This window comes from Protobothrops mucrosquamatus, unplaced genomic scaffold (assembly GCF_001527695.2).
Source record: "Protobothrops mucrosquamatus isolate PMUCROS unplaced genomic scaffold, P.Mucros_1.0 scaffold1888, whole genome shotgun sequence".
Classification (NCBI taxonomy): domain Eukaryota; kingdom Metazoa; phylum Chordata; class Lepidosauria; order Squamata; family Viperidae; genus Protobothrops; species Protobothrops mucrosquamatus.
In genome coordinates, this window is record NW_015388014.1 from 24826 (window position 1) to 37904 (window position 13079).

Below are 13079 nucleotides of genomic sequence, written 5' to 3' on the forward strand. Positions count from 1 at the left end.
GCTCCCAGTTCATCCCTTGGTAACAAATAGCAAATAGATCATCTGTACGATTCTTCTAAGTCAAAGAAAAAAAAATGTGAGAAAAAGAGAACTTACCCATCGTATTTTTCTAGATGAATTTCAAGTAAGTTATCCTTAGCATGATTGGCATGTTCGGTGACTATATGAGAAAAAAGTGAATCGATACTTTAAGACATATTTACAATGATATGGATAAAATCAGCTAAACTCATGAAACAATTTTTGAAAGTATATAATTTGAAAATATATAACTAATATTGATGATCACTTAGAACAGTTTTGGTTGAGGTTCATTTTTTTCAGCTAATGGAAAATTCACTTCTGCCAAAGGCATTGAGTAACCCAAGTCTGATGAATTTATGGCAGAAGCCCTTGCTTCATATGACTTTGTATTTTCTAAATGATTCTTGTAATTCAAAAATAAAACTTTTGAGGTGCATATTTATCTTCTTTGGCAACATTTCTTTTAGCATCACCAGTTTTCGCTTTTGTAAAGTGTCCATATCCACCATGACAGTTCATTTCTGAAGGGGTGAGATCTTCATGACTGGAGTTTAATTCAGCAAAATGGATGGAGACACCCAGCTAATTTTATTTTATTTAGTTCATAGATTTAGGTAGCTGGCCATTCAAATATATGGCCTTTGATAAATAACAGCTCACTTATCTCTGTGGCCAGTCTTAGAGCACATAGTCAAATCTGTTTTAGAAGTGAAGATTTGGGACCAGAATGGGGTTCAAATCTATCCACAGCCCTGGAAACTCACAATTTGACTAATACTAGTTACATTTCCTCAGCTCAACCTACTTCTTATTGTTTTTGTGCAGATAATATGAAGAAATATATGAAGAGATATAAATTTATCAAATAAAATAATGGAGTAAAGGCCTCTCCACCAGCAAATACTAACTAGATAATGCCTGTGTAAACCATATTGACACAACACTAACCTGTCAAATAAGTGAGCTGTACAAAACAATCTGCTCTGTAGTAGTCAACTTAGCAATTGTAATTTCCTGAGGCAAACCCATTGTTTCAGAGGGGAAAATGAGCCATTACAGAAATATAGCAAAGTTAGTATTAAGCAGTTGTATAAAAGAAAGCACTAAAAAAATCAACAGCTAAGTGGCAATCAAGTTCTTTAAATGAATAAAGTAAAACCTCTGGAATGAAAATGCAGCGTTTGTTTAGCCAGTAATGAGCAGAATCTTAAACAAGCAGGTCCTCAGAAAAAAATAATTATTTTATATAGATTGATAATTTGTGGGAAGTACTTTCGCAGCTTTAGCAATTCTGGCAGATGCTTTTTGCTCAGTCATTTAGAAGCATTTCTCAGCATTATAATAATCATTGGGTTTTAATAAAAAGTGGCTCAGCAAAAAAGAAAGTTGCTAAATTTCTACTTCGCAATATTGCTTCTCAAAATGGACTATCTTGCAATCTGAATGTGTATCAGGACACTGTTACCTCCTAGTTCAGGCATGTCAAACTCGCAACATATTGCGACTTTTTCCCCATTGCCGGCAATGGGGCGGGCGTGACGCATTCGGCCTGCGGGCCGGCAGTTTGACATGCCTGTCCTAGTTGGTGGGATGTTGCAGGGGGGGTCATCAGATTAACAATCCAACTTTGAATGGAATTCTGTAATAGTATGTGGGAATAACCTTGGGAGACAGGAAGAAGAGCCTCAGACTAAGTAACAGTCAGGTAAGAGGCAGCTGAGTCAGTAGAAAGAATGGGGGGTGTGGCAAACAACTGAAAAAGAACAACCTTAGTTTCTTGGACTGTAAAGGTAAGGAGAAAAAATTTACTTTCAGACTTGCAAGATTATGTTAATGTAACCTTATAATAAAGACAGAGCTATTATTCCTGGATGGGCTTGACTACCTGATAAGGCTGACATCAACTTTACAAGTTTGAAAGTACTTTTCTTCTGTCTCCCCAAGGTCTCCCATTCCTACCTACCATGACAGACTCCCTGTAATTTTCTTTCAAAAGCTGCTGTTTTTGAACAAAGATAACTCTTAACAAATGTAGCCAAAGTAAGAAATCATGAAGATTCAGAGAAAATGCAGAGCGATTTTGAAACGTTCTTTTGGAAAGAGCTAAACAAGGAGCCCTCCAATGGAGGAAGTGGAATTTTGTAAATGGGTTGAGCCAGCAAGATCAACTGTCACTCAGCAAGGATGAGTAAATGTTGCATAGATTTATGCAAGAAGGAGGATGTGCTCATGGGAGAACAGAATGACCAAAGGCCAGAACAGGATGACCTTAACATCCTGAATCCCCATGGACTCAATTCTCATAATTTGTAATTTCATATTCTGTAGGGCAAATAGTGTTGAAGTAAACTAGTTTCAACTATTTTTTTCTTTTTCTTATCTATCTATATATTCTTAAAACAACATTGATACTGTGTGTGTGTACACACGCATATGCACACATACAGCATCAATGTTATTTCAAGATTATTCCTAAAGAAGTTTTATCAAAAGCTTTATTCAAACAGAGAAATGGGTAAAAGCATGCTAACAGTGTTTGAAAAGCCCTGCTCACCATTAGATGGTACCGACTGATTAAAGACAGACTCAGATTATCTCTACGGAGGGGCCTTTGCTTGCACATTAAGTCCATTTAAATGTACTTTTGATCAGACTTTAAGACCATTTCCAAAGGGAAACGTGGGAGGGGAACAGAATTTCAGGCAGGAAATGGCAGCTGCTGTTAAAAGCAGTACAGACCAATCAGCTTGACATCAATACCTGCGAAAATCCTAGAAAAGGTAATCTACTAGCAGATTTGGGAGCACCTAGAAATGAACAAAGGGATGACTGGAAGCCAGCCTGGGTTTGTTAAAAACAGATCATGCCAGACAAATCCTATTACCTTCTTTGATACAGTGGCTAAATTTGTGGATTAGGGAAATGCTGTGGACATAGTTTTCTTAGACTACAGTAAGGCATTTGACAAAATAGATGATGCCTACCCTTTCATAAGATAGAAAAACCAGATGGATTCTCAGTAAGCTGACCAACCACACACAGCAAGTAGTCTCAATGGAACTATATCTAAATGGAGGGAAGCATGCAGTGGGGTACTTCAAGTTCTGCCTTGGGCCCAGTGCTCAACTTCATAAATGATCTAGATGAGGGGATGGAAGGGGAACTTATCAAATTTGCAGGCAACATCAAACTGGGGGAATTGTCAGCACTTTGGAAGATAGACTCAAGATTCAGAAGAATCTTGACAGACTTGAGCATTGGGCCCTATCCAACAAGATTCAGTGGTGAGAAAAGTTAAAGTCCTACACTTAGGCAGGAAAAAAAACAAACGCACGAGTATAGAACAGGTGATACAACAAAAGTAACTGCAAGAGGGATTTGTGTCCTACAGGACCATAAGCTAGGTATGAGCCAGCAATTTGCTGCAGCAGCCAAAAGAGCTAATGCAGTCCTAAGCTGCATCAACAGAAGTACAGAATCACAATCACAATAGTACAGCTCTATAATGCATTAGTTTGGCCATACTTGGAATATTGTGTCCAGTTCTGGATGTCACAATACAAAAAGGATGCCGAGACCCTAGAAAGAGTGCAAAGAAAAGCAAGAAAAATGATAAGGGGTCTGGAAGCTAATGATCCATATGATGAATGGTTAAGGGAATTAGGTCTGTCTAGCCCAGGGATGGGGAATCTTGGCTCTTTTATGACTTGTGGACTTCAGCTCCCAGAATTCCTGAGCCAGTCATGCTGGCTCAGGATTTCCGCGAGTTGAAGTCCACAAATCATAAAAGAACCAAGGTTCCCCACTCCTGGGCTAGCCTAACAAAGAGAAGGATTGGGGTGACATAATCGCCATCTTCTGATACTTGAGGAGCTGTCACAGGGAGGAGGGTTTCAGTTATTCTCCAAAGCACCTGCGGCCAAGACAAGAACCAATGACTGGAAGCTTGTTAAAGAGAGATCCAACATGGAACTAGGGAGAAATATCCTGACAGTAAGAACAACTAAAAATGGAACAGCATGTCTTTCAGAGTTGTGGGTGTTCCATCAATGGAAATCTTTAAGAAAGGAAAAGATTGGATAGCCATTTGTCCAGGATGCAACACCCTGCCTTGGGGAGGATGTTGGACTAGAAGACCTCCAAGGTCCCTTCCAGCCTATGATTCTATGAACAGTATCTATCTAATAGGTATGCTGGAATGGAGAGTTGGTCAAAATGAGGATTATTTAGAGAGTAGATACTTCTTTTTCACTGGGTAAAATGGTTTTCCTCACAAGTTCAAAATTATGGCCCACAGTTAAATATAATTAAACAAGGTAACCAATCAATTGGCTTAATTGTGCCAAGCTCTGCATGTGCTCTTCAAGTTCAAGATGAAAAGCTGAAACATCTCTTTATGTAAACAAGCACCTTGGAGATTAATAATCCCAGAAACCACTTGCCAGACTATTTCTAAAAGTAACTTTCTCAAACTTAGTGTATTACAAGTGCTTTTGGATTATGACTCCTCAATTTCTTCAATATTTCGGGAGGGCATCGAATTGGGGAAATCTGCTGTATGAGGAAACTATAATGCTGTAATTCAAGGCAGTTATTTAGAGGAGTCAGTAAACTCAAATGAATAACTCACCTATAACATCAGTCGCGATGGAAGCCAGACTAAACAACGGAGCCACTTTTTGTTCATATATTCTTTCTCCTTGTGATTTTCCACTATGTGGATTAATATATACAAGCAAGCGCTTTGGTCTGGAGGCTGCCAACATGAAAGAGACAAAGGAGGCCATGAGATTATTTGCCCTTTAGTTACTCTAGAACAGGGGTGTCAAACTCAATTTCATTGAGGGCCGCATTAGCATTGCGGTTGCCCTCGGGGGGGCAGGGGTGTGTGTGGCCAGGGTGGGTGCAGCCTACTGGGTGGGTGTGGATGGAGTGGGTGTGGCCTACTGGGTGGGCATGGCCAGCTCTACATCATTCGCATCAAGGGTGCCTGTGGGGGCCTGGGCAGGAGTGGGACAGATCTGAGGGTCTCTGGCAGAAGGGGGTGGGACCGGGGCAAGCGCCAAGGCATGGTCCATTTCTTCATTCCTCACAAAGGGTGACACCTCCCCAGCATGCACCCAGGGGACGGGGCTGACGCGGCAGGGGCTGGTTCCTCGCTGTTTCTAGACGGCCTTGTGGAGCTAAGACTGAATGCCTTTCAGCATAGATGGCCACCACAAAATTGTACACTGGCTCCGAGCCGGCCTGGGCCAGGGCCAAGGCAGCAGGGGCCGTTCCCTCACTGTTTCCAGGATGGCTTCGCAGGCCACATGAAACCACTTCGCGGGCCGCATCCGGCCCCCGGGCCTTGTGTTTGACATGTCTTCTCTAGAAGTTGCTGAACTACAAATTCTCAAATCTCTTTTTCTGCTCAGGAAAGGGAATCTAAAGCTAAGTCCATTGCAACTCAGGATTTCTCAGCCATTACTGAAAGATTTCCAGAGGGAGAGCTGGCCAATAATTGAGTTCCATTATTGAAGTTTTCTCATTCTAAAGACGTTTCTTCCAGCATTCAAATGTTATTTAAGCTCATTAGTCTGCCGAGAAAATAGATAAACCCTTGTTAAGAATTGTATTCTCCATGATGTCAATAGCTGGAGAATGTATTGTGTTTCTTCATATATTCCAACTAAATACACCTCAGCAAGTGTAAAGGCGAGGAGGCCCTTATGCTGCTTGAAATATAAGGATCTGCTTGCACTCATACAATTTCCCATCTTATTCAAAATGTAGGCAATAACAGTGTAAAAGCCCCCCATCATTACTGGCTTCATTTTTTTTTTCTCCTTCTCAGAAATTGGTTAGGCCCTGAGGAAAAAAACCCACAAAGGACTGGTATTCATTATCTGCAACATACTCTGTAAATCAAGTAGTTCTTTCAGTGTACATATCCATTGATTACACAGATGTTCATCAATGCACCAGAAAGTCACTTCGCTGCACCGCCAGCGGTGATGCTGTGCCCTCTTTATGTAATACACTGCAAAACATATACATACACAAATAAAAAGAGAATCACAGTTCCATACAAGCAATGTTGCTCTCATATATAATAACATGTAGCATTTACATAATACTTGAGAATTTTGAAAGAAATTCATGTCTGATAGTTGGTTGAGGCCATGGACGCTGAGAAAAAGAACAGGCTGCAAATCTGGGCAGGGTGGGCAGGCAATTCATCATCAGGTGACCCCTTGTCAATCTTTGAGATAGTGTCGTTTCCAAGTCAGGAAAACTTAGCTGGACTACATTTATCTGCACTGGTATAAAATATTTGCCCATCTTAGAACAAAAGATAAGGAGTTCTGCTCCTTCTCTGCCCCGTCGTACCAATTACCACTGAATTTATGAGTGGCTAGAACAGGGGAAGTGTTCTGAATCGTATAACTCTATGTAACCCTAACTAGAGAGCATGTATCTGTATGTTAGAATATCTGGCATTATTGAGTTAAGTGCTGTCTCCTTAAGAGATGGCTTATGGGAAATGTAGTTTTAGCTAGTTAGTCATCCCATGTTAATGGGACAGTGGGAGGAGTTCTAAAGGGTGTTGGGAGACTTCCTGGACACAAGCCAGATTGGAATGCCTTTGTCTGATAGAAGCATGGGCCATCAGATGTCACCAGATGACCATGCTTTAACGCTATAAAGATGCTATGGAGAAAGAGCATCATTCTTTCACCTATGGGAATGAACAAAGATGTATTTTCCAGAAGTAACAACCACAGCATAAATGCAAGTAATCTCTCTGATTAAATATGTTTTTGTTATGAAATTATTCCTATTGAGTTTATCTATCTAATCTGATTTATAAGGCGTTTTAACTCAGGATCAGTATAGGTAGGCAACCTCAGTTCTGGGAGTTGAAGTCCATGAGTCATAAAAGAGCCGAGATTGCCTACCCCTGGGCTAGAACTACAGTACGTACCAAAAAGTAATGGTGCTGAGCAAAGCTGTGAGAGAGCTGTGAAATTTGATTTAAGGCCAAATTAGTCTTTTTTTTCAAATTTTGTGACTTTTTAGATGTGTAAACGTCAGCTTTCAGAATTTCCCAGCCCACGTGCTGGATAGAGAATTCTGGGAGCTGAAGTCCACATACCTTAAAGTTGTCAAGACTGAAAAACAGTGATTTAAATTGATTCGGCTAAGTTAAATAAGGTTTAACTTATTCCACACATTAAAGAGTTTCCCCTTTTCATTCTATTCAAAATCACATTTCAGCAGCCACTATTGGAGAGGGTTATATTTCTAAGGTTTCTAGGGCAATGCATACAGTCCACAGCAACTTACCAACAATCTTAGAAAATAACTGAGGGTCAGGTTTATGGCTGAAGTGTTGGATTAAGAGTAGACCCAGGTTTTAAGCCACCTTCATCCACAGATGTTCCTGGGTAACTATGCATTGGTCCTTTAGCCCCACCTACCTTACAAGGTTGTTGTTGTGAAAAAAATAAGATGAGGGCATGCTAAGTACACTGTCTTCAGCTAAATGAATAAATTAGTGATTCAGTCTTGTTTTCTGCATATTATGTATGGATTAAAAGAAAAGCAGAATGTGTTGGCTATGGACAGTTGACTGATTGATTGTATTTCTAATCCACTTGTTTCTCTGAGAATTTCAAGGTGGGGGACTCCCCTTATTTTATCCCCATAACAACCACCCTGTAAAGACAACAGACTGAATCCAAACAAGCTTTCTGTAATTAAGTGGGGATTAAACCTGGTGTCTATAGCCCAAATCTAATACTCAATCATTATATTATACCAACAACAATATAAATTTATTTGTGGTTCCAGGCCCCCCCCCCCACTTATTAATCTACAGAAGGTTTTTGTGATGAGGAAAATCAGAGAAATTGGTTGAAGTTTCCCAATTAAAAATTCATTGCAAGAATCAAGGAGATAATATTTTAAATATGTAAAAAAGCTCCTTTCAAAGATCTTGTGTAAAAAGAATCTTTCCCTGCTTAAGAAAACCATTTGTCACAGATAGTCATGCATATGAGTTTTCAATGTGCAGAGAGAAAAAAGGAAACTGTAATAATTTGGACACCTAGGTTTATTCATTCATTTAGTTCTTGATGTTAGATAGTTTATTTCATCAATGCAGAATATTTGATTATCATTGGATACCATGCAAATGAGCGATGTGGTGACCTAGTGGTGAAGACCCTCACCTCCCGCTTGAAAGGTTGAAAGTTCAATCATAGGTAGTGGCAGATGTTTCTCTTCTAGGGCACAGGAAAAAAAAAATCTAGTGCGAACTCACATAAGCATCAGAAAGGGCATTCAGCCAGTAAACGCTCAGCTCCAACCAGTCGCCCCAACTCTACGTTGGTCATGTAAAAACTATATAAGTTAGGCAGATGTTACTCTGCAGCATTTACAAAAGTTTAAAAAACTGAACACATGGCATGACAGAAATTCTGAGTTCAAGGAGCCAAATAGCAAGAGATGAACTATGAAAATGAAAAAAAAAAAAGAATGACTTGTCGTTAAAAGACATCTTGACAATCCGCTTTCTGCAAAGAAGGATTTCTGCATAGAAATAATTTTTGATGCTTCACTGTAGCAAATGTGGGAGAAAGGTTGAATTAATTCAGATCTTCTGTCAAGTAATAACTTATTTCAATTGGCATGCAACCTCTTGATAAGGCAGTCACAATTGTAGCTACTGCAAAAGAGGAACATTAAGTTTCATCAGGATTCCTTCCTTCCTTCCTCCCTTCCTCCCCCCTCCCTCTCTCTCTCTCTCTCTCTCTCTCTCTCTCTCTCTCTCTCTCTCTCTCTCTCTCTCTCTCTCTCTCTCTCTCTCTCAGGAAGGTATGTGAATCCAGCTTCTTTGATTCCATATATTATGCAAACCCAGCATGTCAATTACTTAAAACCTATTTGCACTAAAACGTGGCTTATTGTCTTACCAGTGAATGCTTGAGGCTTTGCCATTTTTTGCCATCTTCCAGCATGAGATTGTTTCCCCTCTCTTTCTTTCTCCTCAACAGCAATGATCTCAGAAATGGGCACAGCATAGCTCTCTGCAAAAAAAAAAGGAAAAGTTGTAAAGTAAACAAACAGCCTGGCTGGACCAGAACCAAAGGAATCTCTTGCGCAGAAAAGTCTATGGGAAGGCCAAAACCAGAACACTATCTTTGTAACAAAAGCAGAAACATTCTTTAGGCATTCACTTCAGAGGACATTTAAATTAAGCATGTTGCTGAAGAAAAGCAGAAAAATAAACTCTCAAAATACTCTGAAGACAAAATCTCTGGTCCCGGTAACCGATCCAGATTGGATCCTGCAACATTATCCCGGGACACGTATATTCGCCTTCATTCTCAAAATACATTTCATGAATGTATTTTGACAGGTTGAAATAACAAGGTTGATCCAAGGTACTAGGGATGGTCTCCAACATATGTACCACACAGTATCTTTTTTAGTAGAGCCAAAAATGAAAAGATTCTACTGCGGGAAACTTGGATGGAGGAAGGAATCCAAGTGACATGTATATTGATTCTACTCTTATTTTTAAATGGGGAAAGAGATCAGTGATGGGATACAGTACAGTTCTCCTCAACCTTGACTATTTTAAGATGTGTGGACATCAACTTCCAGAAATCCACCCCCCCTCCGCCAGCCGTTGACTGAGCTGCCAAGGTTGAGAAACACTGGTCTAGTAATTCAATATTATTTTAGAGTTTTCTGTCCTAGATTCTTTTGCCCCAGATAAGAGGATAGCAATCTTTATAGGATAATATACTGTAATTGGGAAAATGTTTATTATTATAGAAGAAAGAACTAAAGTAATATCTTCCCCAGGTTGAACTTGGTTCCTGGTGCCTTCATGCCACCATGGTCCCGTCGGTGTCTGGACCACTGGACGGAAGTGGTTTGTCACTGCCACCTTTTCAACCTAGCCTACAACTCTGGGAATTCCTAGTACTCATCCAAATACTATCCAGGACTTTGGGTGCTTAGTATATCAAATTAGTGACTATTAGATCTATGCAAAAATTATTCTATAAACTTGTTTCAAACATTAGATGAAGACAACATATCTCTCTTTTTTCCAGGCTCTGCAGGAGTTTTAAGAGTTACACTAAAGGCACACTGCTTTCATGGTCTGAGTGAAAATTGTAAGGCCCGAAGCAATTTTTCCCCTCAAATCATTTTCAAAGCAAGCACAGCCCTAAGTAATTATGCCAAGAGAATAATGAGATTTGGACTGAAATGAAAACCACAAGGTAGGTTCTTAGTACTATGATTTAGGACAGTAGTGGCGAACCTATGGCACGCGTGCCAGAGGCAGCACTTGGAGCCCTCTCTGTGGGTGTGCATGCCATCGCCCCAGCCCCGCCTCTCCCCGCAGCCCCCTCACCAGCAGCCCCCCTGGAGGAGAGACACCCCTGGGCGCAGCCCGCACGGAGCAGCGCAGCCAAGGACATAACCAGGCAGCAGGGACAAGACTCCACCCTCGTGCCCCATAGCGTGCAGATGATGCTGCGGGGTGAGGGTGGAGGGCGTGGCTGCCATGGCACTACAGGGCTGCCTGGGTGATCTGCGGTGGGCCATGGAGGCGGTGCGTGGCTGGGGCGGGAGGCGGAGCGGGGACAGGGCGGTTTTGGGGCACTTGGTCTCTAAAAGGTTCACCTTCACTGATTTAGGAGTTTATGAGGATATCAACTTCATAAAAGAAAAGTTGCAAGCAGCCAATGTTTATGAATAAAATCTAAATCTTTGAGTAAAATTTAGAATATAGATCTGTATCTTATGGCTAAGTGTAACTGCCCCAAGTCCCTCCTTGATGGAAATGGACAGTTTAGACACAGGAAATACAAACAAACAAAGTAGCACAAATGTACACCATGGCTGTCAAAAATGGGACTTATATACTGTGTTTCCCTTAAAATAAGACCCGGTCTTATATATTTTTTTGCCTCCAAAAGAGGCACTAGTACTTATTTTCGGGGGATATCTTACTTGCTTATCTCAGGACAGCCGCAGCCAGGCCTCCCACACCCCGACACCTGTTGCGCCGCCGTCTGAATTCTTGTGGCCACTCACAGCAGGATGTCATGTGGCGCATTGCGCTGGTGCCTCACTTGCGGCAGGCCATGTGGCACATCGCACCAGTGCCACCACCAGCGACAGGACACCATGTGGCATGTTGTGTTGTGGCGCACGTGAGCAGTGGCAACGGTGCAATGCACCACTTGGCATCCTGCCACGAATAGCAGCACCGGCATGACGCACCACATGGCCTCCTGCCGCAAGCGGCCACCGGCAACCAGAAGAAGTGAGCCAGTGGCCACACAGGCTTCTGCTGGACGGCGCTGCTGCTGCCACTACTGCAAGGTGAGGCAGGTGTCGGGGTGTGGGAGGCTGCGGGGGCCCTCAGGTAAGCAGATGCGGGGCACATGGGATAGCTCCATCCCCCATCCCAGCTTGGTTTATATGCATGTGCCTCGCCCCACCTCGTACAACCAGATGGTGGGACGAAGTGGGCAGGGTCTTAACTAGAGCTTATTTTGGGGGTAGGGCTTATATTAGGTGCACACGTAAAAATCAAGCTAGGGTTTATTTTCGGGATGGGTCTTATTTTCGGGGAAACACGGTAGGAGGTGAAAAAATAGCATGGGGGAAAAAAATGTCAGATGATCTTCTCCAAAAGACCCCTTGCTTTAAAAATATGTCAGTAAGTGCTACATGCATTCATTTATTTATGCTGAATCTTTTTCTGTTCATATTGAGATAGTTGCATGGTTCTGGAAAACCTGTATTTAGCTATTTATTTCAAAAACAACAATGAATTGCAAACACAGAGCTTACTTTACCTCTGAATCCATGCATAGCAACCAGTGTGTTAAGCCTGATACAAAGCTTTATCTCTGAGTCCTAAATGATTAAAGTAGTATTTATTAGACCTGGCAATTTTAAAATGAATGGACTTTAACATTTGGCTGGGAAATTCTGTTGGCTGAAGTCCACTCATCTTAAGAGTTAAATTTAAATTTAAAATATACCATATTAGGATTGGCTAATCAGTAAGAGAAAGCTGATGCCTATAATCTGTAGAAGATCAAGAAAGAAGGAAATGCTAAGGATATTAAAGGGCAGACAAGACATGAGAGAGGAAGTGATTCATCTTAACTGAAATTTAAAAAAGCAAGAGAAATAACTAGGAACAAAATGTATTCTAGCATTTGTGACTATGAGACCAGAGGGATAGTTTCCCAAGTCTTTTTGTCATTAAAGAGAACATCACATACCCCTTTTACTCCAGAGCCTCTGTAGGTACCAATCCCTGGCTAGCTTTATCTGGGTTTGAATGCTATGCAGATTTAGCTTCCAAGTCTTGCATTAGAACTCAACAATGAGTGCATGGCTTGGAACTGTTCAGAGAAGTTGATGTGCTATTCCTGGATTGCCTCTTTGCTGGTAAACATATGTCTCATCAAAATATTTGAATGGACGCAAATATTTATATCACTCTTTAAAACCATAGTTTATTAATTAGAACTGCTTGTTAAGCCATAACCAGTAAGTTCTGGGTGCTCACTCCAAACCCAAAGAAACTATTTTATTGCAATACATGCAGATCCCAGCACCGGGAAAATCCCAAGTACAGTGAGGGAAAAAACTATTTGATCCCCTGCTGATTTTGTACATTTGCCCACTGACAAAGAAATGATTAATCTATAATTTTAATAGTACGTTTATTTTAACAGTGAGAGACAGAATAATAACAAAAAAATCCAGAAAAATGCATTTCAAAAAAGTTATAAATTGATTTGCATTTTAATGAGTGAAAACATGACTTAGTATTTGGTGGCAAAACCCTTGTTGGCAATCATAGAGGTCAGATGTTTCTTGTAGTTGGCCACCAGGTTTGCACACATCTCAGGAGGGATTTTGTCCCACTCCTATTTTGCAGATCCTCTCCAAGTCATTAAAGTTTCAGGGCTGACGTTTGCCAGCTCGAACCTTGAGCTACCTCCACAGATTTTCTATGGGAT

General features: G+C 41.0%; 1 protein-coding gene across 1 annotated transcript in view; it reads right to left on the reverse strand.

Moving 5' to 3' along the window:
• The window catches only part of CERK (ceramide kinase), a 30733-nt gene extending 19504 nt beyond the window's left edge, over window positions 1-11229 (reverse strand). The window contains exons 1-5 of the mRNA XM_015823498.1: window positions 11166-11229; window positions 8985-9098; window positions 5924-6046; window positions 4655-4780; window positions 97-160 (exon numbers count right to left, since the gene is read on the reverse strand). Coding sequence (XP_015678984.1) covers window positions 97-160; window positions 4655-4780; window positions 5924-6046; window positions 8985-9098; window positions 11166-11229 — 491 coding nt within the window. The remainder of the gene's footprint in view (window positions 1-96; window positions 161-4654; window positions 4781-5923; window positions 6047-8984; window positions 9099-11165) is intronic.
• Between the last annotated feature and the right edge of the window lie 1850 nt (window positions 11230-13079).